General features: G+C 38.1%; 1 protein-coding gene across 45 annotated transcripts in view; it reads right to left on the reverse strand.

Moving 5' to 3' along the window:
• ATXN2 (ataxin 2) overlaps nt 1-25713 on the reverse strand; it is a 127457-nt gene that overhangs the window by 43317 nt on the left and 58427 nt on the right. For 17 of the 45 annotated variants that reach the window (XR_006707239.1, XR_006707238.1, XR_006707231.1 and 14 more), the window contains exons 6-15: nt 21672-21686; nt 17986-18110; nt 15685-15776; nt 14995-15192; nt 13353-13531; nt 11298-11543; nt 8439-8621; nt 5785-5982; nt 5292-5399; nt 4962-5032 (exon numbers count right to left, since the gene is read on the reverse strand). Coding sequence is in view for 29 of the 45 variants with exons in the window: in XM_045456954.1 (XP_045312910.1) it covers nt 4962-5032; nt 5292-5399; nt 5785-5982; nt 8439-8621; nt 11298-11543; nt 13353-13531; nt 14995-15192; nt 15685-15776; nt 17986-18110; nt 21672-21686 (1415 nt within the window). In the remaining 16 variants the exon portion in view is untranslated. The remainder of the gene's footprint in view (nt 1-4961; nt 5033-5291; nt 5400-5784; nt 5983-8438; nt 8622-11297; nt 11544-13352; nt 13532-14994; nt 15193-15684; nt 15777-17985; nt 18111-21671; nt 21687-25713) is intronic. The other 28 variants (XR_006707240.1, XR_006707237.1, XR_006707235.1 and 25 more) reach the window with 5 other exon arrangements.

The raw sequence follows: 25713 nt of genomic DNA on the forward strand, positions 1-25713 counted from the left end.
AAGGTGCACATCTTGGTCAGCATTTGTTACCTTCTTATCTTCTTGGTAATAGCCATTCTAAAAGAGTGAGGGGATACTTCATTGTGGTTTTGATTCGCACTTCCCTGGTGACTGGTGGTGAGCACCTATTCATGGACCTGTTGGCTATCTGTGTCTTCTTTGGAAAAGTGTTTATTTAGACCCTCTGCCATTTTAAAATCAGTTTCCGTGTTCTTTTGCTACTGAGTTGTAGGAATTCTTTATGCATGCTGGATATTAATTCCGTATCAGTTATGTGATTTGCAAGTATTTTCTACATGCAGTAGGTTTCCTTTTCATTTTGTTGGTTTCCTTTGCCGTGTGTTATTTTTGCTCGTTACTTTTGCTTGTGATGTCAAATCAAAAAATATTGCTGCCCACCACTGCCAATGTAAAGGAGCTTATGCCGAAGTCTTCTAGGAGGTTTTCTGGTTTGTTTGTTTTCACTTATTTTTGAGAGACAGAGAGAGAGCATGAGTCAGGGAGGGACTGAGAGACAGGGAAGCACAGAATCTGAAGCAGGCTCCAGGCTCCCAGCTGTCAGCACAGAGCCCGACACCGGGCTCAAACCCACGAAACCGAGAGATCATGACCTGAGCTGAAGTCAGATGCTTAACCGACTGAGTCACCCAGGCGCCCCTCTTCTAGGAGTTTTATGTTCAAGTCTTTAATCTATTTTGAATTAATTTTTGGGTATAGTGTTAGACAGTCCAGTCTTCCCAATACCATTTATGGATGAGACTGTCCCTTCCCCATTCTATATTCTTGGCTCCTGTCATAAATTAGTTCACCATATATGCATGGGTTTACTTCTGGGCTCTCTATTTCTATAACTGACCCATATGGCTGTTTTTACATCAGTAACACTCTTTATTACTGCAGCTTTATACATAGTTTGAAATCAGGAATGCCTCCAGCTTTCTTCTTCTTTCTCAAGATTGCTTTGGCCATATGAAATCTATTGTAGTAACACACAATTTTTAGGATTGTTTATTCTGTTTCTGTGAAAAATGCCACTGGTATTTCGATAGGGACTACACTGAATCTATAGGTTGCTTTGGGCAGTATAAACATTTAATGGGAAAACTGAAATTCTTATGTGACTGAGAGAACAAGAAAATACTGACAGTAAAATTCTCGATCATCTTTACTTTGCTAATAGGAATTAATATTTACTGAATAGACACTGTGGGTCATGTACTATGTTAAACACTACAGGTAGCATCTCATTTAATTCTCATAAGAACACTATGAAATCGGTTCTACAATAATTCCATTTCAGCTTCAGAGAAGCAGATAACATGTTTCAATGTCATACTTATGGTTTTGTAAAGGCAAGATTCAAACCAGATAGTCTACTTACCTCCAAACCTCGTACCATTAATCTGTAACAGATCAAATTACTAGCAATTCTTACACAAATAAAGCTATCAGCAACCTGCACACAGCTACATTAGATCCTGCAGATGGGTGTCAAGGAAAATGAACAGAAAAAACAAAACCACAGGGTACTCCTAATTCTGTCTCAATGAAAGACTACAGATGTTTGTGAACCACCACAGTTCAAGGCCAAGTGCATGTCATGAGGATGGCTCTGATGATTCATTCACAGAACACTATGCAGGACATGCAGGTATGCAGGACACTATGCACTATGTAGGACACACTATGCATTAGATACTGTCCAATGCACTACTAGAAACTTGAACACACAGATGGCCAGGCCTTTCTTTTAACTAGCCATGTGACTCTGGGCAAATTATTTAACTTGTCTTTGCCTCAAAGAATAGAACCTACTTCAAAGGGATGTTAGGACACTAAAGGATTTATCACACAAGCACTTAGGACAGTGTATGACACATAGGAAATAATAAATGTAAACTAATAACGCTATTTTACCTTTAGGAAATTATAAGCTTACTCTCAAACATTCTTAATACTATTTCCTTGCTTTCCAGTATTCACTTATGGACCAGAAAGTTACTTGTAAGAGACTTAATAATACATTCACACTTATTCAGGCCCCCAACAGAAGTAAGATTAGAAGTCCTAAAGACGTAGAATGCTAATCTTACAACTACCTGGAATTTAAGAGTCAAGTGTTAAAGATTGCAGGAAGTTGTGATCTACTAGTACAAGAACATTACGTAATGTTTTCTACTAAATGAAGTTGTAGGCTATTTAAAAATATACTAACTCTAGAGACACTGTGGTACTGACAAAAAGAGAGACATATAGATGTCATGGAGGAGACTTCAGACTCCAGTAACGGAGCTTCCACAAGGGGACAAAGATTATTCAATTCAGTACCCTTTTAAGAGAAGGTGCTGAGACAAGCGAGAGCAACATGCAAAATAAATCTGGAAGCCTACCTCACACAATATTAAAAAATTACTCAAAAGAGATCACAGCCTCAAATGAAACTCTTAGAAGAAAATAAGAATAAATCTTTATGACTATGGATTAAGCAAAAGTTTCTAAGATATGACACCAAAAACACACGCAATAAAAGAAAAGGAAGATAAAGTAGACTTCAACAAAATCAAAAGTTTTCAAGCTTCAAGGGTCAACATCAAGAAAGTGAAAAGACCATCTACAGAATGGTAGAAGAAATTTAGAAACCGTGTATCTGATGTGAGACCTGTACACAGAACACATAAAAAAACTCTCACAACTTGATAATAAGACAACTCAGTTTTTAAAATGCATAGACATTTCTCTTAAAAAAAGATATACAAATGGCCAATGAGCACATAAAAAGATGCTCAACATCATCAGCCATCAGAGAAATGCAAATCAAAACCACGATGAGATACCACAAGGATGGCTCTAATAACAAAGACAATAACAAGTGTTGGTAAGGATGTAGAGAATCAGAAAACATCATATACTGCTGGTGGAAATGCAAAACAGTGCAGTTGCTTTGGCAAACAGTCTGGAAGTTTTCCTCCACAGGCTAAAGACAGAGTTACCACAGGACCCAGGAATTCCAGTCTTAGGTATCTATAGCCAAGAGAAATGAAAATATAACTATACTACTGTTCATAGCAGCATTATTTATAATAGTCAAAACGTGGGAATAACTGAAAGAGACATCAACTGATGGATAAATGAAATGTGGTACATCCATACAATGGAATAGTATTTATCCATAAAACCAATGAAGTACTTCTAAATGGTGCAACATGGATGAGCTTTGAAAACATTACGCTAAGTGAAAGGAGCTGGACACAAAAGGCCACATATTACATGATTCCATTCATATGAAATGTCTACAACTGGCAACCGTATAGAGACAGAAAGTAAACTGTTCAGGACCTAGGGAAAGGTGGGGGGTTGGGGTGGGGGTTTAAAGCAAAAGAGTGACTGCTGACAGCTATGGGGTTTCTTTTTGGGGTGAAGAAAAATGTTCTAAAATTAAGTGTGGTGATAGTTGTACAACTCTGTGAATATGCTAAAACCCACTGAATTGTACATTTTGTATGGCTAAATTGTATAACATGTAAATTATATCTCAATATAACTGCTACAAGAAATGTACTAACTCATATGCTCCAAAGTAAAAATGTTTTTTCCTTCATAACATAATAAATTAAATTCAAGTAAGAAGGGACCTGAATGTCTGACTGTAAAAAATGCTAAGGAAATGGGCAATTCCTATAGCATGAGCTCAATTTATAACAAACGGAAGATCATGCAAAATAGTATCATCTCTTCTTCAGGAATCTACTCAATGACACAGTATCAAAAACTGCACTGGAAAGAAACCCTCCCCTCTGGCAGGAGGATGCAGCTGAGGCAGCCAAGTACACAGGAGGGCTTTAATTGTGTTGGAGGGCATGACATACTAAACCAGATATCTGGGCATTCAGTCATAATTCTTGGTGTCCCGTCCATGCATTAACTATAGCTTAAAAAAATTAAAATTCACACCTCTTAACAGCATTAAAGCTGAATAAATTGTGATAAAATATGATATGTAATATTTTGAATGGTGACAATAAAAATTAAGCTATCAGCAAAAATTTATTAATTTTTAGGAAGCCAACACAAGCTAGGAAAAGGCTGCCTTTTGATCTGACTCATCTCTTTGTAATTTTTTAAAAATGTTTTTATTATTTTTATTTTTGAGAGAGAGGGACAGAGCACGAGTGGGGGAGAGGCAGAGACAAAGGGAGACACAGAATGTGAGACAGGTTCCAGGCTCTGAGCTGTCAGCACAGAGCCGGATGTGGGGCTCAAACCCATGAACTGTGAGATCGTGACCTGAGCCAAAGTCGGACGCTTAACTGACTGAGCCACCCAGGTGCCCCTGATTGATTCATCTCTTAAGACAGCCATTTTTTTCTAAGGCTAATCATATCTTTCCCCTCTAAGAAGCTAAGTTTCAAGATGACCTCCTGAGTTGGTCTCAAAATATGACTTGAAATGCAAAATATATTACTATGGTAAAGGCTGTAGAAAAGAATGCAATGGTCATCCAGGAGAGATTAGGGTATGTTAACAAGACTTAAGACAAAGAAATGGTTTTAGAGAAAGATTTCTATCACAATACATTTGTGCACAAAGTATAAATCTGCAACTACCTAAGAACACTGAGGTCCAGTCCATCATCCACTCGCCACACCAGGTAATTAATGCCTCAGCTTTGCTCTACTCTTCGTTGAATAATGTAATCAAATGAACACCAAATAATAACTTATGTTATGATGGCTTCAAATGTCACAATTATATTCTCTTTCATTTGATATCTGCTTAGTTCTTATCATAGTACATGATTTTAGTTACCTACTTAAAAGTATAGGCAAAGACAACTTGAAGAATGCTTAGCTTTCTACACACATCATTCGAGGTTTCTGGGTGTGCATATATTTTGTAAATGAAGGATATAAAAATTCTTAGGACATTAAAATCCTAACTCATTAATCAATAGTAACACTTACCCTAAAATCATTCTTAAACTTCTTTAAGTCATCAATCTGTTTTCTATGTTCAGAAACAATTGGGGATATACCTGTGAAATGTGGAACAGTTAAATACAGATTTACTGCAAATCTTTAACTTAAAATCCTTTTAGGAGGAGATACTAGAAATGAAAGTAAGCTCTTTTATTCAATATATTAACCACAGACTTTGACATTGGTCAATTTATGCATTTAAATACACACAATCCTAAGAAAAAGTGTTGACCAAAAACAATCTGTATTTGGCATGAGATCAGACATATCCTTCCTATTTCCAAGTTATACAGGAAGACTTTTTAAAGCTCTAACCTTTATTTTCAGTCTTTGAGAAGCTAGGTGATGTTTCACTGGGCTTCATATTTTCTTTATTCCCTGCAGGAGAATTCTGCCTCTGATCTTGAAGCCTGGAATCCTTAGCTAAAAAAAAAAAAAAAAAAATACATTAAAAAAAAAAATAATAAAATGGGAAAATACTCAACAATTTTTATTTACTATAGTTTTTGGGAAAAAACATTTCCATTTAACCAGAAGCTTTTCTCCTTTGCAGACCTATCAAACACCAGTAAGTTTATTTATATTAATAGCTACTACCCAAGAATGTCAGCCCTGTTAACAGACATTCAAGAATAACATTTATGAAATTAGTAGTATTACTTAAACAACTCCATTTATGTAAAATTTTAAATGTATACTCAAATATATACCTATGAATGGACATCGCATTTTTCATACAATTAACATTAAACTCTAACACTGAACTTCACAAATGACATTTTGGAGCTGGAAGTCCTTTCTTACATACCCTCAATAGATGGGGTAACAGCTCTATTGGATGCAGGACTGGCAGGCGTGGGAGATGCAGCTGGAACAGGCATAGCAACAGCTTCAGCTGGAATAATACCAGCTTGGGGAGAACCAAGAACTGGCCCAGGAGGAGTATTTCCAATACTGTTCTGTCTGGGAGACCTGGGTCTGTGAGTTTTAGGGGATAATCTTGGAACTAGAAGAAAGAGAAAAGTTATACGTTAAATTCTCAGCTCAAATGTCACTTCCTCAAAGAGGCTTCTTTGAAAATACAGGTAAAATAGTCCTAATTTGACCACCATCCCAATTACTCTTTATCCCATCACTCTGTTTTCTTTTCAGAAGTCTTAAGGAATCGTGGTGGTGACTGAGAACACAAGTATCTGAAGAATGACAACAATTATTAATACCTAAGTACAAATGTAGTTTTTCCTTGTAAGTAAATATATTAATTCTAAAAGGAAGTACTTTAAATCACGTTAGATCCTGGAATTCTAAGACAAGATAAACACTACTTTTGAAGATGAAGTGAGAGGTCTCTTTAATAATGGGGTAGAAGGTCCCAAAGAAATGGGCTTATTTGTTCCTCCTTCAAATAATAAACTCAAACACCTTTTGGCAGCTTGCAGCCAATCCTGTATGTTCTTTTTTTGCCTCTTCAAGAGCCACTTTGCAATAACTAAGAAAACTGGGGAACCAATTTAGCCAAAAGAGGAAGGTAATTCATGCTGGGATTCATACTCCACTTGAGCTCAAGTAAGCATCTAATAGGTTTCCTGTTCCATTATAAACTTATTTGTAGAACTCAGATTCAAAGATTTAGAGAAAATGGTTCAATTCGCTTCACTCTAGTTGTTCTTTACATTTTGAAGTCATAGGATCATGGAAGGAAACTTCAACAACTGTCAATTTTCTAATAAGTATAAAAAAACAAACCTGTAACACTATTCTGCATATAAATGTAACAACAGTTTTTATTGTTTCACTTCTATAATCATGTTGTTACTCTCAAATTCATCTCCAGATTCTAAGTAATGTCAAATAATTAATGGTACAACAGAAGAAATAGGTTTCTAGACCTTCCATTCTCTTGTTAAATGAATTATTTCCTTCTAATAACTACTATCTAATTTCTAACTAGATTATCCTAATTAATATCTAATTTCTAATATCTAAAATCTAATTTCTTTTGGTTTTCTTTAAAGATCAAGGAAGAAAACAGAAGTACAAGGGAATTTACAATAAAATTATACATACATGATTCTGAGCAATATATATCAACTAAAGCATTCAGCAGAGTTTGGAGATATTTCTGGTTAAGTTTAAACATCTTTTTTCTTGGGGGCACTTGGGTGGCTCATTCAGTTAAGCATCTGACTCTTGGGTTTCAGCTCAGGTCATGATCTTACGGTTTTGTGAGTTCAAGCCCCGCATTGGACTCTGTGCTGTTGGCATGAAACCTGCTTGGGATTCTCTCCCCTCTCCCTTGCCCCTCCCCCACTTGTGCTGTCTCTCTCAAAATAAATAAACTTAAAACATTTTTTTAAAGATCTTTTTTCTTTTTAAAAATTTTTAAATGTTTATTTTTGACAGAGAAAGAGAGAGAGAGACAGACAGACAGAGCATGAGTGGGGGAAGGGCAGAGAGAGAGGGAGACACAGAATCAAGCAGGCTCCAGGCTCACGGGTTGTCAGCACAGAGCCCAACGAGGGGCCCAAACTCATGGACTGCGAGATCATGACCTGAGCCGAAGTCAGGGGCTCAACCAACTGAGCCACCCAGGTGCCCCAAGATCTTTTTTAAAGATTCTATGTGCTGATTAAGATAGATGATAAAAACAAAAACAAAAACAAAAAAACAAAACAAAAAACCTCTATCACTGCGTGCTCTAGCTCTCCACAGTTATGGAAGCAAAACATTAAATTAACTGTAAGTTCTTATCAAAGTGTATTTTTTATAATTTTATAGCTGCTGTCAGCACATTCCTCAGGCTAATCACAGATAAAGCTTGGGCCCCTCAGTTATGTTTGATATTCTTCATAAGGGAAATACAACCAGAAATTAGCGCCATATACACATGCAAAGCAGGCACCTGCGGGGCTCAGTCAGTTAAGTGCCAACTTCGACTAAGGTCACGATCTCGCAGTTTGTGAGTTCATGCCCTGCATTGGGCTCTGTGCTGACAGCGTGGAGCCTGGAGCCTGCTTTGGATTCTGTGTCTCCCTCTCTCTCTCTGCCCCTCTTCGGCTCGCATACTCTCTGTCTCTCTCTCTCTCTCAAAAATAAGTAAACGTTAGAAAAAAAATTTTTTTTAATTTTAGAAACACATAGCACTGTGAGCCCAGATGTTTGTGGAATGAATCTGTGGACAAAACTCCTAAGAAGATAGGAAATATGGTCCCTCATACTGTATTTGCTTTATATTTGAGTGGTACTTTATAAAACTATGAATTATGTTCATACTTACAAATCTCATATGAATCTTATCACAAGTCCATAAAGTAGAACAGGCAGAAATTAACCCATTGACAAAACTGAAACTCAGAATGATCACATGGTTTGCTCTAACATATAGTGAGTGGTGGAGCCCTTTTTACATGCAGAATTACAAAATGAACACTGTCATTATGTTCCAAGCCAAGTGTTACCTACCCCCGCTGACCACTGATGACCATGTGCCCCCTGCAGGACTGGTCCTTGCTGCTGGAGGAGCAGCTGCTTCACTTGGTGGAGTATGGGATACAAATTCTAGGCCACTGGAAATGGAACCCCTCCCAGCAGAAACTCTGTGATTTCGAGGGTGTCGCTGGGCCTTTGGGGACATCCTCGGAGGCCCTAAGAAAGGAATAGTGAACATCACATAAATGATACAACGTCCATCAGTACAACTTTTCTGCTAAACACATATACCCCTCTCTCTCTCTCTCTCTCTCTCTCTCTCTCTCTCTCTCTCTCTCTCACACACACACACACACACACACACACACACACACACCTCTCTCTCTACTTTCTCCTTGGTTATGAAAGAATGAACAAAAACAAAAACAAAACAACGTATTTTTGGCCATATTCTTTCAGAATTATTTTGTGGAATGCCATAAGGTTTTATAAATAAATTTTATATTATTTCCCTTTATTTTTAAAGGAAGGGAGGGATGAAGCTGACATAAGAAATCAAAGAGATGTCATAACTTTTCAAAGACTTTTGGCAATTTGTTTAATCTATATCCATTGCATATAAAAATAAAAACAATAAAATGTTAACAGAAGTTATGGTTACCTAAGTTTTATTTTACCACACACTTTTAGCTTTTCCCCTCAAATTTTCTGTATTACTTCTAAAATTAGAAAAAAAAATTTTTAATAAAAGACTATTGATCCCTATATGCTTTTATACTACGGAAACATATCTACACACCTTTCTTAAATTTCTATAAAATCTTAGTTTATCTAACTCTTCTGCCATGGTAATACATTTTACAAGCCATGCCTTAAAGCAGTCTTCACCTGCAAGCAGTTTCTCATACTTAACCAGGCTATGAGCTGAAAATTCTACTGAAAAGACCTGAAACACTAGAATAATTGACATTTAGAGAAGAAATTTGCACTATATAAATTGTCAAAATTCTAGGTCATTAATTCTGTCAACCCATTTGTGATTTCTATTTCTAAAAAGTCTACTCTGCAGTCGAACAAAACAATCAGGTGAAAACAGTAGACAGACTTGCTCTCAGTAGAGAAGCCAGACAGTGCTAACACTCAGTAAAACTCACTGTTAATGTCAAAGCCAATCTTCACCCTCACCTTGCCGTTGAACTCTTTAGAATATCAAACAAATTTGTGTTCTCAGTAGGAATTTACCCATGGACACAATGTTAAAAAGAAATGTTAATGTTAAATATCATAGTTTTCAACTGGAGAAGTGATTTACATAAAAAAAATTGAATTATGAATTGGGTAACTGTGTATCTATATATATTTTTTACACCCATTTAGAGAAAAAGAACAAGAAGGCTAATTGGTATAGCGCAATGAAATCAAACTCTTAACTTAGAAAAAAATTCATTCTTTTTGATAACACATAAAATACAGAAACAAAATGTACTCTCCTATACTAAATACACAAAACCATTGTATTTAATATTTAGTGGTTTTACTTGTGAAGTTCACACTTTAAAAATGCTTCAGTGTCATCTAACTACATGACTGGAAAACAGTTTAATTGAAACTAGTTAAAAAGAAAAATTGGATAATGTAGCAGCCTCTCAATATGCAGAGGGTGTACTTCTGCCCGAATAGTCAGTCCATAAGCAGTCCTGACAATTTACTGTGGTGAAGATGTACGTACTCACTAGTGAGTCCTGTTTTTACTCAAACAATGCATCCCAACAAATACTTCAATAGAATTTAACTTCTTGTTTAGTGGCCACCATTACAGGCACTTTTGTGCAAGGAAGTCACCTTGAAAATCAGTGCAACATGCTGTTCAAGGTTAGCTACTTTAGTCAAGATCCCATGACCTCCGTCTTGCCTAGATGGCAACAGTTTATTAAAAAGCAGCCAACATAGTTTTCTCCAGGGAAGCACTGCCAGAAAACTGTATTAGCCTCAACAGTAACTGTATCAACTGCGATTTTAATGAACAAAGCAGATCACAATTCTAACACAAATACTCTGAAATAAACATCAAAAGGAGTTATTCAGAAAATAGGTCTTTAACATATGCACTGCATTTACATTAAAATGTGACCTTCCTACAATACCTCCATGTATTTGCTACATAGCAACAGAGGGTATAGCATCAAATATTGCATGAAAACTACAGGTTGGTTTTGTTTTGTTTTGTTTTTGACAAGGGCACATGGTTTTTATTAACAACTTTATCTTAGATCAAGGACTTCTTCCAGATTAGACTTTCACTAGAAAATACTATGACGCTAATTTGCTTAAATCCCCCAAACATAAGACCAATCTCCATATTATAATCTAAGAGTAAACACACGAAGGCAACTACATGGACTGTCCCTCTCAAAAAGGACCTCTAAACCACCATTCCTGCCTATGGCCAACAGGTAGGTTCACTAGTACCTTGGCCAAGTAACTGTAAAATAATAGGTTCTTTTTTATCATTATTTTATTTTTTATGATAGCTTCTACAGTAAGGCCAAGACTGGGTAAAGAAAGTTCACTGTTTATCATTAGCCACTGTTTACATTGCATATTGAGAGGGACAGAAACCTGGAGTAGACCTTCTGGGGCTGTAAAAGAGCATCATTACCAGGCAGAGGTTAAACCCTCATTCTTACAATCCAGGACAGTTCATTGCTTCACACAGTATTTACCACATTTCTCATGAACAAAAGGTTAATAGAAATAGTTTTAATAAACTAAAGTTAAAACACGGAAATTATAGGTTATTAAATAATGAAGAGGAAACTATTTTGTAATTATAAACTCACATAGGAGTTAAACAAAGACAAACAAAAACATGAACAAATTGTGGTATTGTACCTTCTGAAGACATGCGTTTAGGCATAGTAGAGACAGGAGCTGGAGAACCATGAGCAGAGGGGTGAGACGGGGGTCTGGATGGCCGCGAGGGGGGCCTGGAGGGCGGCCGTGTAGGGGTGGCTGCCCGAGGTGGAAGAGAGTTGGGACCTGACTGGTAGCGAGAAGGTGGGCGAGAGGAAGGAGATGGGCAAGGCGATGGCCAGGGAACACCTGACAGAACAAATGATATGAAGGAAAGTATAAAAACTAAAGAAAAAAATGAGGGAAAAAAGTAAACAGAAAAAAAAGTAAAATGACAAAAATGATTTCTTGTACATTTTAACCCTTTGAGGACAGTCATTTGATTTGTGATAAGTTTTAGCATAACTTAACTGACATAAATTCACATTTTACTTTAACCTCCTTAAAATTAAGTCTCGTTAAATGAACACACGTTCCCAAAGGGTTAATTAGGATCTACACATACTATTGAAGAAGACAGTTAAGACTTTCTGCCTATTAATCCTGGTTCTATAACTGTTTCTCAGTAATCAATCATTAAAAGGAATATAACATAAACTAGATAATTTCACACAATAAATCACAAAACTCAGGAAAATAAGATTATTTACTATATTAGCTTTAGCTTTTGAAACATGAAAATAAGCAGCAGCTATTATATCCCATTAAAAATGCTGTTTTTTTTATAACCATCTGTGATTTTCATCTAGTTTATACTTGAAGACTCAGTTTGAAATCTCATCAAGCAGGTCCATTTTAAGTAGAAATAAACCATTACTACTATTTTTTGAGTCACAGGAGTGACAAAGGTTAATATTCATTGCCTTTTCAAGAAAACATTCCAATCTTAACAAATTAGAAAAAAGAAGGGGGACCTGCTAAATTATTGATGCAGTAAACACTTATTTAAGAGACTGCTTAATAAACAATGCAACTACAGAGCAGTCGTCACCAAATAAAGTGACACTGAGGGACAGGCACAGGTAAAGATTACACAGCACTCACCTTAATCTTAGGAAACAGTCCAGGTCTCCTCTCCATAGGGTTCCACACACTTGAGTATCATACATTTCCTAGCCCCCTTCAGGTTTTTTACTTGGAAATTCTGTTCATAAACAACTAAAATTCTTTACTCAGTGAGCAAAGAAATTTCACCCCCAATACTAAGTACAGAAAATACTCAAGAGTGTTTATTTGGAGAGGAATTCTGGAGAAAGACTCAACAGAAACAACTGAAATTGGAAACTCAGTGTTCTCTACTTTCCGTTTTAGCTTTCCAAACTTGAATACCTTAAACTGAACGTCTACTTTGTTCCCCGGGTGAGTAAAGTAGTATTGCTATTGTATTTCTCTGTGGCCTAAAACACTGCTGTCCAGTATCCCAGACTCACACGCAAGATCCACAACCTAGGATTTAGAGGTAGAGCGGAAGAGTATCTTCTTGCTAAAGATGCAAGTCTCCTTCACTTTACTTCTGCTAAACTATAATATCCATCCTTAAACTAAGAGTTGTTCTTATCGTTTATTTAAGCACATTTCTTTCTTCACCTTCTTCACATGACTCTTGGTCATGTCTTGTACAGCAAGTTACCTCAAATCCTTTCTTGAAGTAAGCAGAATATAAATGTATAAACAGTTTACGAAAATGAACCTGTATTAACCACTGAGTGTTTCACACAGACTAGGATTTTCCATATAAACTGTGTCTAAATCATTTTATCATCCAGGGTTTTAAAAAATTGAGAACCTACCCAAAGTTTCCAATTTCTTCATACGTGGAGTGTTTTTTGGCCAACTGAGTATCTTTGGCTAAATTTAGCACTTTATCATAACATGTGAGAATCTCATCATACTAAATACGGTATATGCCAAAGATTTATACAAATTTTACTAATTTGATATCCACAAAAGCAAATTTTAAATAGTTTTGAAGTAAAAACTACTCCACAGAAATCACTGAAGGTGTGCATGCTCTTACCAATTATGCTAAACTTAAATACTTAGAAAACTATGTATCTGATCATTGACATTGACAAATTTGGTCAAAATACTTGCCTCCATTAACTACTCTTTGGTCTGAACCAGAATTCGGGTTGAAATCTGAAGTGTGAGAGGTGGATCTTGACGGCATGGAGCCCGATCCAGGCTGGCCCATACGCGGTGAATTCTGTCTCCCACTTCCCCAGGATATGACTTCTCTGTTTCTTTGTCCAGGAGGAATATATTTATTTTCCCTGAAAATGAAAGATCCTCTAAATCATTTTATCCTAATAGATATCAGGCCAATGAAACAAATTGAAAAGTAATTTAGGCAGAAGTGAATGCTTGTTATAAAAAGGTTAAACACTAAACCAAACTGTCTCACTCCCAAACACCCCTATTCTTCCATGTTACCCTCAGGTCTAGCCTCTAGCCTTTCCTTTTCTCTCAGATTCTCCTCCTAAGCAAAAAAGTTTAACAAGTGTATTCATTCTTATCCTACTTGGCCTGTAGACGGCGGATTCTAATATCAAATGTGGTCTGTCTTCTTGAAACTTTCTGTGTCCTTGCTTTCTCTATTTTGTTTCCTCTTGGTCTGTGGCTAGTCATTGGATTTTCATTCAATACCAGCAATACTGACAAATCCTAAAATCCACACTGCCAGTCCCACAGTCTCAAAATCTCCCACTGAACAACACTTTAATTCCAATCTTCAGACTCTAAGTTGTGTCTTCAAGAATTTATATCTTATTCTATCAGGTATGTAGCAGATGGTTCTCAACACGTGTTTACGAATTAAATCTATCTAAGGCTTGCGAGCCCCTCAACTACAATAAATTGAACAAATAAGCTCACTCTATCTCCCCTCACACTTGCTCTATGTTTTACCAGTACAAACATCAATCAACTTAGTTATCAAATAAACCTTAGGGTCAACTGGTTTTTCTAATCTTTCTATCGCCAGCCCTGGCCTAGGTGGTTACCAAGTTCTCACACTTGAACAATTTCAATACACTAACTTGTCTCCCTGTTTCAACCAACTCTCAAACGTCCCAGAGTTCATTCACACCATCCCCTGCCTACAGGGTGCTCTTTAACATGACACAAAGTCCTTCACTACCTCAGTTCCTATCACCAGATGCCAACACTGCACCCCCAACAGCACCCTGTATTCCAGACGTACAAAATAACCAGCCTCGTCCTCAGCTGGCTAGGTTCTTTCACGTGTCTTTTCACCATGCAAGGAATGCCCCTCTCATACTTCTCTCTGGGCAGTAGACACATGTACTATCTTATCACAAAACATCACCTCCTCTGTGACGCGTTCTCGGACTCCACAGTTACATGGTAGGCCATCCTCACTCTGGATATTCTTAATACTTTGAACACACCTCTAATCTAGCAAATCCTAGCGATCTGTTACTATGCTCTGTGCACCCCCACCCCTATCTGATCACTGTGTTTTAAGCAGCTCTTCCAAACCTTGGTTTGCTCATCACTGTGTTTCCAACACTTGGCTTCGTAAAGCTTGATGCTCAAAAAATATTTTCCAAAATTACTATAATCTTTTCTCTAACAGAATCTTAAACCAATTCCACTTGCATTCTCTACCTAAGCTATATTAAAGGAAGATGAAATATAATAATAATAATACACCTTCTCACACAGACCTTGAGTTGTGTATCCAAAATACTGCATCATGATTTCCTTTAAATACCTAGTGTTTATGCCGTGGCCCTCACGTTCACTCGAATTTCTCTGAACTGCTGTGTATTTTTCTTCTTCACTCCTATCATCATTTTCCAGGGCCACTCGGGCTTTGTACTGGGCACTTGATTCAATTTCTTCTGCTAACTGGTTTGCCCTTGCTTCTCGTTTTAAAAATTCTTCTGAGTTATCCCTTTCTAAGGGTACCCTGAAACGTGAGGAAAAGAAAAAGCAAACTGAGTATTTTAAAGTCACAGTTTATAGAACTGTCCCAAAACACTATTAAGAAAGTTGAGAGCTTGAAATACGGGTAAAACTATAAAAGAATTACACTGATCTACTTATGTATAAATCAAAATTAGCTTTTTTTTTGGTTTCACTTTTCCCTAGAGGAATGTAACATTTCCAAAACTGGCTAAATTGACTACTGCCCCATAACATCTATACTTGCAAATTCAGAGTTTTCACAGCTTTAAAAAAAAAAAAAAAAATTATCTAGAGCATAAAATTAGGTTATATGTAAACTAAATGTATTCCGTTTTAATGAGAATTTATCAGCCTAGGTAGTGACAGGATTAATTCTTTCACATAATTGTTTAAACTAAAATCCAACAGAAATATTTATTTATTCAACATCCTAACATAAGCTGATGAAAATCAAAGACAAATTCGCTTAAAAAAGTCAATTTTCTAAACTTACGTATATGAAGATAAACTGCTATCATATGTAGACACTACACCATAATTTTCTTCATTATATCGAAACATATCATTGGGATCCCATCCATTAGACTAGAAGAAAATAAAGTTCATTTTTCAAAATGACAAAGTATTTCTCTTCTTTAAGTACAATTAATATCCTACATTAACACTATCTATCATATATAACAGCAAAATCTAGCTAATTAAAAAACAGGCAAAAACTTTCTTTAAAAACGTTTTAAGAAAAAATTTTTCTTCTATATATCACCCCTTACAAAGTGGCAAATGACTATATAAAACAATTATTTCAGACAATATTTGTAAAAGTTTAGAACATTTCAAGTTACTTCATAAAACGTAAGCATTCAGGTCAGAATTCTTTCCCTACTCCTTAACAGCCATCTTTCTATAGGGCAAATACCTGAGACCTTCTTGAGTTGACTGATCATGAGATCTACGAGGGATAAAGGATGCTTTCTGATAGCCAAAAATACTTCCAGAGTTTCGGGGGAAGAAGGGAATAAGCCAAAGCTTTCACTGCTGCATCCCTATTTCAAGGTGTGAGCATGGTACCAGATCCTGGCCATCGTCCCCTTTCCCCTGTGTATGCTCAAAGAGACAGCAGCATGGGAGAGTAAACACACAATCACTGTGCAAAGTCTCAAGAGCTGGGTTTTAGAACTGGTCTCAATATTAACAGCTTCTATGGGTCCTGAGCAAAGGGCTCAGTATGCTACCCTGTAACCTCAGTGTAGGTAACTCTACACTTCTATGAGGAAACTACCACTCTCAAAAGCTAGCCTGCATTCTTTAATCTGTAAGAATCAACCAACTGGGGGCAGAGGCTGCAAGAATCTTCACTAGTGAATATTAATGCCTAGATAGTCATTTCACTAATGTTGCAACCCCTTCAACGTTTAAAGTCTGAATGGTGTAAAGGGACAAAATAGAGTGCATAATCCTTATCCATCTCAGAAAGAGGACACCGCATCATCCCAGTATTTCTGATGGCAACTTTAATACTAAAGCTTGCCTCTGAAGGCACCCATCAATCTTGGGTCCTTCTGTGCTACTCCAGGCATGACTATTCTGTAATACCACCAATCAAGCAACTGCTTGAGGCTAACATATGCGGGCTGGAGATCAGTTACATATAGAGGCTTTAAAACTGCGTAAGTAGGGGCGCCTGGGTGGCGCAGTCGGTTAGGCGTCCGACTTCAGCCAGGTCACGATCTCGCGGTCCGTGAGTTCGAGCCCCGCGTCAGGCTCTGGGCTGATGGCTCAGAGCCTGGAGCCTGTTTCCGATTCTGTGTCTCCCTCTCTCTCTGCCCCTCCCCCGTTCATGCTCTGTCTCTCTCTGTCCCAAAAATAAATAAACGTTGAAAAAAAAAAAAAAAAAAAAAACTGCGTAAGTAGTATATGTTCCATATAAAAAATCTAAACTGTGCAGAAGGATATCCAGTAAATAGTAAAAGTCTTCTGGGGCGCCTAGGTGGCTCAGGTGGTTGAGCGTCCAACTCTTGATTTCAGCTCAGATCATGATCCCATGGTTCATGAGCTTGAGCCCTGTGTCAGGCTCTGCGCTTAAAACTTAAAAAAAAAACAACTATGGGGCACCTGGGTGGCGCAGTCGGTTGAGCGTCCGACTTCAGCTCAGGTCATGATCTCACGGTTTTTGAGTTCGAGCCCCGCGTCAGGCTCTGTGCTGACAGCTTGGAGCCTGGAGCCTACTTCGGATTCTGTGTCTCCCTTTCTCTCTACCCCTCCCCTGCTCATGCTCTGTCTCTCTCTCTCTCTCTCTCAAAAATGAATAAACTTAAAAAAAAAAAAACAACAACAAACTTAAACTCTCAAAAAAAAAGTTAAAGTCTTCTAATCCCAATGTCTATAGATAACTACGTAAACTCACTACGTATCTCAATAGTGAGTACCTCTTCCTCAGACAAGAAGCCTAAGAGTCATACTTTGACCTCACCTCTAGGTAAAGGCAACAATTAAGACACTCCTTTCTTAGGCTGCCTTCTTCTGTAAAGCTTTCAAAGCAAAACATGCCAGTATTTCCAGTTTCCCATGCTTCCCAATTTAAATTTGTAAGTTGCTTGTTATGATTTACTTTAAAAACATAGAAATAATTCCTAAGTGTGGGGAGAAGTCTCTGTTTAGACAAAAAAAACTGCTGCTTTAAATACCTTCGCTACAATGATGACAATATACTTCAATTAAAACTAAATGATAGGAGGTCACACCATATCACATGACATGACCACAGTCTGATACTAAGCAAAAAGATTTTACTTACTACGTCGTTTTCCAAAGCCTCCAGTTCCTCACTGGTAGTGAGTTCACCTGCATCCCAGGGCTCCAGGTCCTTCTCTTTGTGTTCACCATTCACTTTAGCACTGATAGCAGAGTCAGTAAAAGCGTCTGCAAAAGATGGACTTAGTTGAAAGATCATACAGCCAGACAACAGGCTACACTAATACATACATAAGTTATCAACAAAGAGGTATGTGAAAAGTAATTATGAAATAGAAAGAATAGCATTAATGGTATGCTTTCAGAGATGTAATGCTTCTAATACAATCATCTTCAAAAAACTTTCAGTGAAGGTATGTTCCCAAATAATTTTAAGCCATATGAAGTATGTTTTAAGGTATTCACACAAGTCATTATATTAAAAATAATTACTGTACTTTGTGTTTCAGAAGTGATCCAGAAGATCTCTATCAATCCAACCTGAAGTAGGATTTTTGTTTAAGGGATCCATTGATTAGATACAATCTCAGAGCTGCAGCCAAACATATGAAGATATTTTAACTTCTGAATCCAAGTCTACATGCAGAGGGCAATATCCTAACATACTCTCGCCATTAGTAACTGAAGCCAGTCTAAGTGACCAAACCCTTCACAGAATCCATTTTTCCCTGTAACTCTGTTACAAAATTCAGGCCCCACAGTGTCACCTATCCCCAGAAGGTTCAGGTGGCAGGCCTATGTACCTGGACTTCCCACCAACACTTTCTCACTCTTTGTGCTCTCTCCTCCTCTGACTAATGTTAACGAGGAGCACTAGCTTGTGAGAGCATTACTATGCTCAGCTGACAGGAAATATCTAGTAGCTGCTGTCCAGTGAAGAAAAATTTTCTCTAGATAGGTGTTAGGACCAGGTAAGTAAAAGTCTACTTGGGCAACAATAGTATGGGGAAATGCTTTGAAGATACAGGCTTGCACTTAAATGGCCGGGCCCACAGGGTTATCACCTAGCACAGGGCTAGGGAATCACACTTTTCTGCTAGAAGATACTAGCTCCCAGTCACTACGCCTTCACCCTTACTATAAGTTGCCACCAAGGAGTTGGAAAAGGAAGTATCAACAGCGGTGTCTCTTAAAAGAGAAAATTCCAGAGGGATTTTTTTTATTTGGTACGATTTCTATAACGGTCATTGGCTCCCCAGTGGGCAAGGTGATTCCAAAGAAATTCGAGCCAGCCAATTTAGGCATGGCACTACAAGCCCAGTGTCACTACTAGCTCTTACCTCCTCTCATCCCAAACTCGGGATGGATGGGTGTGTGTGTGTGCACACCAGGAAATAAAAGCATAACTGCACCTGTGGGCTTAGCTGCCAGCTCTTCCAGCAGCGTAGCTCCTATTACTAGCAATTACAAGAGCTAAGAGCATAACAGGGGGGATCCAAACAACAGCACGCCTTAGCTAGGAGTGGGACAGAGCAACCACCGGAAGATGAGCACACCTTGGAAAAGCTCTCTAAGAGGGTCTAACAGAATGCTGCTGTCCTCATAATGACACCTTCAGATGGAAGACACTAATGGTCCCCAAAACTTGGCCTTACGTGATATTCACCTGATACAAGCCATATTCTATATCACCTTATGGTTGCACGAATTCTTGGTAAAAATTAATTTTGCCAGTAAAACTTCAAGAGAACCTCATAACTTCCTGAACTTACTGAAATTCCCTAGTTTCTCGCAAAAACAGAACAGAAAACTATAATACAGGAAAATTCAAGCCAGTCATGTCCTGTTTTGCAGTAAGCAATACGATTATTACGATTATTAACTTATACTGCTGATCCTATTCATGTTTTAATTACATTAATTTTTTGAAAGGCATCTGCTTCAGTGCATAAAGCATTTACTTACATGGCAACCCAGAACTGAAGGTGATACTCTTTTTATTCAAGAAATTAAAGCTCAAAGCAGCAAGAGATATTTTTACAGAACCACATAAATGGACTTATTCTCACGGAAGTGCATGTGTGTGTCTGTCAAAGTGTTCAGGAAAGACCAGGACTGAGTCAAGCTGTCCTCAAATTGATAAATGTGTTCTTATCAGTATTATCCTACACAAAACCAAAAGGGACCCAATGTGGAAAAGCAAGCATCTAACACTTCACTGAACCAAGTTTTAATCTGCTGATCACAATTTTAGGCTGTATTAAGAGTCCATTAATAAGTAACCGATTTTTGGGGCGCCTGGGTGGCACAGTCGGTTAAGCGTCCGACTTCAGTCAGGTCACGATCTCGTGGTCCCTGAGTTCGAGCCCCGCGTCGGGCTCTGGGCTGACGGCTCAGAGCCTGGAGCCTGTTTCAGATTCTGTGTCTCCCTCTCTCTGACCCTCCCCCGTTCATGCTCTGTCTCTCTCTGTCTCAAAAATAAATAAACGTTAAAAAAAAAATTAAAAAAAAAAAAAAATAAGTAACCGATTTTTTTCAATACTGTATTGTTATCTTAAATCTTCTGTTTACAATACTGATCATGTAAAAGGAGTAAACTACTCACATGTTGTTACTTAGCATGACAGTTTTCTTTCAAGGCAGAAAGGGGGAAAAGAAAACACAAAAGTTGTGTTTCTCTTAATACTGATATTTCTTGCTTTTAAATCCTCCTCAAAAGAAAGTCCTTTTTTATTTAAGGTTTGTTTATCTGAGACAGAGTGAAGCTGTGAGCAGGGCAGGGGCAGGGGAGATCTAGAGAGAGGGAGAGGGAGGGAGAATCCCAAGCAGGCTCCCCACAGTCAGGGCAGATCCCAACATGGGCTTCAACTCACGAATCAGGAGACCATGACATGAGCCAAACTCAAGAGTCGGTAAAGCATCCAACTTCGGCTCAGGTCGAGATCTCATACGAGATCTCAGGCTCTGTGCAGACAGCTCAAAGCCTAGAGCCTACTTCAGATCCTGTGTCTCCCTCTCCTCTGCCTCTTCCCTGCTCACACTCGGTCTCTCTCTCTTTCTCTCCCCCTCAAAAATAAACATTAAAAAAAAAACCCACCCAGGCACCACAGAAAGTCCCTTTTTAAAGACGAGTAAAGAGTTTAGAGAAAGATGTAAAAAAGATGAACAGAAGTAGAGAGCACAAAAATGAAGCTATAGTGTTAGGATACTGGGGAAAACCCTGGTCATAAACACCATATTTCAGGCCAACACTCTATTATCATCAGCTACAAGGAGGCAAGACCTGGATATTTCATTCTACACTGTGAACAATACCTAATACTGTAAATTCTGAAAATTCAATGTTTGGATTTTTTGAGACAGTGCGTGCATGCGTGCACAGCTGCAAGCAGGAAAGGGGCAGAGGGAAAGGGAGAGACAGAATCTCAAGCAGGCTTCACACACAGAGCAGAGCTTGATGGCGGGGCTCAATCTCACGACTGTGAGATCATAACCTGACCCAAAATCAAGAGTCAGACACCTGACTAACTGTGAGCCACTCAGGCGCCCATGTTTGGATTTTTGAAAAAACAATGTTGGTATTAAATAGTAAAATGTTGTAGCCAGGATTTCTGCAAAGTTTGGAAAATTAATTGTCTATAATCTAATCGCAACTGTGGCAATTTGCATGCAGATTTTTCCAATGTCATGTGAGAGTATATTAATTTTCCATTACCCTCTATGGTAAGAAACATAAGCATTATAAAAGCAAGATGCAAGAATACAAAGAGGCTGTCAGAAAAATGTTACCTGTTTCTGAAGGAACTACAGGCATAGAAAGAAAAAAAGAAAAACAATAAAAATTATCAGATAAGATAATAAAGGTTTAAATTCTTCATGTACTTCATTCCCTGCCTTATACACATTCAGTTTACCAAAAGCTCTAGACTAGAGGGGAAGAGGGTATACATGTACCTCCCTCTGACACACACACACCTGCAAACCCCTCTATGTTACCCCCACAGCGATGGGCTCTCAAAACCTTCCCTTCTCATTCTGGGCAGAAACCTAGTCACTCTGGGCCAGTGGTGCCACCTGGTGGTAATAATAAAGAAGTGTTTTGGGACGCCTGGGTGGCTCAGTCAGTTAAGCCTCTGACTCCTGGTTTCGGATCAGGTGATGATCTCACGGTTTCCTGAGGTTTCCTGAGTTCAAGTCCCACATCTCTGTGCTGATGGCACAGAGCCTGCTTGGGATTCTCTCTCTCCTTCTCTCTCTGTCCCTCCCCTACTCATGCTGTTTTTGTCTCTCTCCTAAATAAAAATAAACTTTAAAAAATAAATTAAAAAAAAAAAAAAAGAAAGAAGTGTTTCAACCAAAGCACCACCTCTCTCCTGAGTATCCCTCAGTCCCACACCCAGGAAATACGATATAAGCTCTGTTCCTCAGTTCTTCCTCTTTTACCTCCCAATTATGATTCTGAAAAATCACTCCAAGTTGTCTGAGACCTTTTTAAAGGATCAGAGTAATAGCGAAATAAGTGAAATGCTAGTGACACATTACGAATAAATATAAATTAAAACCACATGATGACATAAAACTAGATGAAATTTAAAAATTACCAGACTTAACATCAGTAATAGTCAAATGTGCTTCCAGAAGTCTTCGCCAAACCCCTAGGCTGCCCATTTCATCTCTCAACTAAATCTGCTTTTTCTCACTGAAGTTCTAGATCAATTTTTTAAAATTTATTCCAATGCTATTGTTCTGTTTTCATCAATTAAGAATACTGTGACATTTTTTTCGAGAACTTTGAAAAAATTATTCTCACCATATGCCATCTGTTGTATGTGGACCATTTTACGCAGTGTATCAGTTACAGTGGATGCCATCCTGGAAACTGAGAGGTCATTTATTCATTCTTAACATTTACTGAGTACCTACAGTGTCTTAGTCACTGACTTTGGAGAGGCTAGGGCCTAAGACACAATCCCTGCCTTTTCCTGAAGAAGCTCCCACGTGTAGGAGAGTAGTTACAGACATGAAGCAAATCTTTTAGAATCTAATGTAAAAAGTACTAAAATTTAAGTTCTGAGGAATAAAAGGCTGTGGCTTTACAAGTGACAGCTGATCTATGCCTTCAAAAACACAAAGCAGGAATTAAGTAGGGGGAAGTAGAGGGTTAGCTCTAAGATAGACTTGAATACCACTAAGATAAAAATTTTCCAAATTGTACACTAGTCCACAGACCTCCCCAGGGTAGTGGAATTGGAAGCCAGAGGCAGATTACCTTCTTTTTTTTTTTTTTAACATTCCTCTGTTCTATATGACTTTTTATACTATAAGCATATACTAAACCACATAATACATAAATAATATTAAAGAACAGTACAAAGAAACAAGATGGGGAATGAAACTGGACCCTAAACAAAAATAACTCAAAATGGATTAGGGATCTAAATGTGGGACCTGAAACCCTAAAAATCCTAGAAGAGAGCACAGGCAATAATTTCTCTGACAGTGACAAAAGCAAAATAAACTATTGGGACCACATCAAAATAGTGGAAACAGAATCAAAGGAAACAATCAACAAAACTAAAACAGAACCTACTGAGTAGAAGGTATTTGCAAAAACCTTTCCAGTAAAAAGTATCCAAAATAGGGGGGCCTGGGTGGCTCAGTTGGTTAAGGGTGCGACTTCGGCTCATGTCATGATCTTGCAGTTTGTGGGTTTGGTTTTTTTTAACGTTTATTTATTTTTGAGACAGAGAGAGACAGAGCATGAACGGGGGAGGGTCAGAGAGAGGGAGACACAGAATCCGAAACAGGCTCCAGGCTCTGAGCAGTCAGAACAGAGCCCGACACGGGGCCTGAACTCACGGACCGCGAGATCATGACCTGAGCCGAAGTCGGACGCTTAACCGACTGAGCCACCCAGGCGCCCCCAGTTTGTGGGTTTGAGCCCTGCGTCAGGCTCTGTGCTGACAGCTCAGAGCCTGGAGGCTGCTTCAGATTCTGTGTCTCCCTCTCTCTCTGCCCCTCCCCTGCTCACACACTGTCTCTCTTAAAAATAAACATTAAAGGGGCACCTGGGTGGCTCAGTCGGTTAAGCGTCCGACTTCAACTCAGGTCACGATCTCACGGTCCGTGAGTTCGAGCCCCGCGTCGGGCTCTGGGCTGATGGCTCAGAGCCTGGAGCCTGCTTCGGATTCTGTGTCTCCCTCTCTCTCTCTGTCCCTCCCCCGTTCATGCTCTGTCTCTCTCTGTCTCAAAAATAAGTAACGTTAAAAAAAAATTTTTTTAAGTATCCAAAATAATAAACAATTTCTACAACTCAACACCAAAAAAACAAAACAAAACAAAAAACACAATTAAACAATGGGCAGAGGGGCACCTGGGTGGCTTAGTCAGTTGAGCATCCAAATCTTCATCTCAGCTCAGGTCACGATCCCAGGGTCATGGGATTGAACTCTACAGATTCTCTCTCCCCCTCTCTCTGCCCCTCCCCTACTCATCCTCTCTAAAATAAAAAAACAAAATTTTTAAAAAAGGGCAGAAAACATGGACATTTCTCCAAAGACGACATAGAGATAGCCAAAGACACATGAAAAGATGCTCAACATCACGCATTATCAGGGAAATGCAAATCAAAAACCACAATGAGATATCACCTCATACCTTCAGAATGGCTAAAATTAACACCACAAGAAACAACAAGTGATGGCAAGGATGTGAAGAATCCTTGAGCACTTTTTGTTTTTTTAGTAATCCCTACATGCAAAGTGGGGCTCAAACTCCAGACCCCAAGATCAAAAGTCACATGCTCCACCAACTGAGCCAGCCAGGCACCGTCCCTTTCTTTAAATAAAAAAATAAACAAATAGATAAATAAATAATTTCTTATTTAAAATCCTTGTGTACTGTTGGGAATGCAAACTGGTGCAGCCACTGTGAAAACCAGTGTGGAGCTTCCCCCAAAACTTTAAAATAAAATTACCATACAATACAGTAATTCCGCTACTGGGTATTTACTCAAAAGAATATGAAAACACTAAATCAAAAAGATACATGTGCCTGTTTATTGCAGCATTATTTACAATAACCAAATTATGGAAACAGCCCAGTGTCTACTGATACATGAATGGATAAAGAGGTGGTATATACAATGGAATATTATTTAGCCATAAAAAGAATGAATTGCCATTTGCAACAAAATGGATGGATCTAGAGAGTATAATCCTGAGTGAAAAAAGTCAGAGAAAGATAAATGTCATATGATTTCACCCATACATGGAATTTAAGAAACAAATGAACAAAGGAAAAAAAAAGAGAGAGAGAGAGAAAGACACAAACCAAGAAAAGACTCTTAACTACAGAAAACTGATGGTTACTACAAAGGAGGTGGGTCGGGGAGGGTGAATGGGTGAAACGGTGATGGGGATTAAGAGAACATTTACCATGATGAGCAATGAGTAATGTATAGAAGTGCTGAATCACTATATTGTACATGTATATCGAATATAACACTGTATTTAACCATATTGGAATTAAAGTTTAAAACACACACACACACACACATACAAAACAATCAATCAATCAATAGTAGTGTTCCCTGATTATCCCAAATCTTCAAGTAACAAAAATGATTACACAAAGACTACACATACTAGAGGTTAAGGCATTAGTTATATTTTATAAAATACTGAGGTTTTTATCTACATATATTTCTGCAAAGTATTAAAACAAGATACATGTTAGAAAAGAAAAAAAAAAAAAAACAGAAATGAGATGGGGATAATGAACACAGCAAGGGGCCAAGATGTGTGCACAGGCACAACAAAATAAGGAGATA

Source organism: Leopardus geoffroyi, chromosome D3, assembly GCF_018350155.1.
Source record: "Leopardus geoffroyi isolate Oge1 chromosome D3, O.geoffroyi_Oge1_pat1.0, whole genome shotgun sequence".
NCBI classification, from domain to species: domain Eukaryota; kingdom Metazoa; phylum Chordata; class Mammalia; order Carnivora; family Felidae; genus Leopardus; species Leopardus geoffroyi.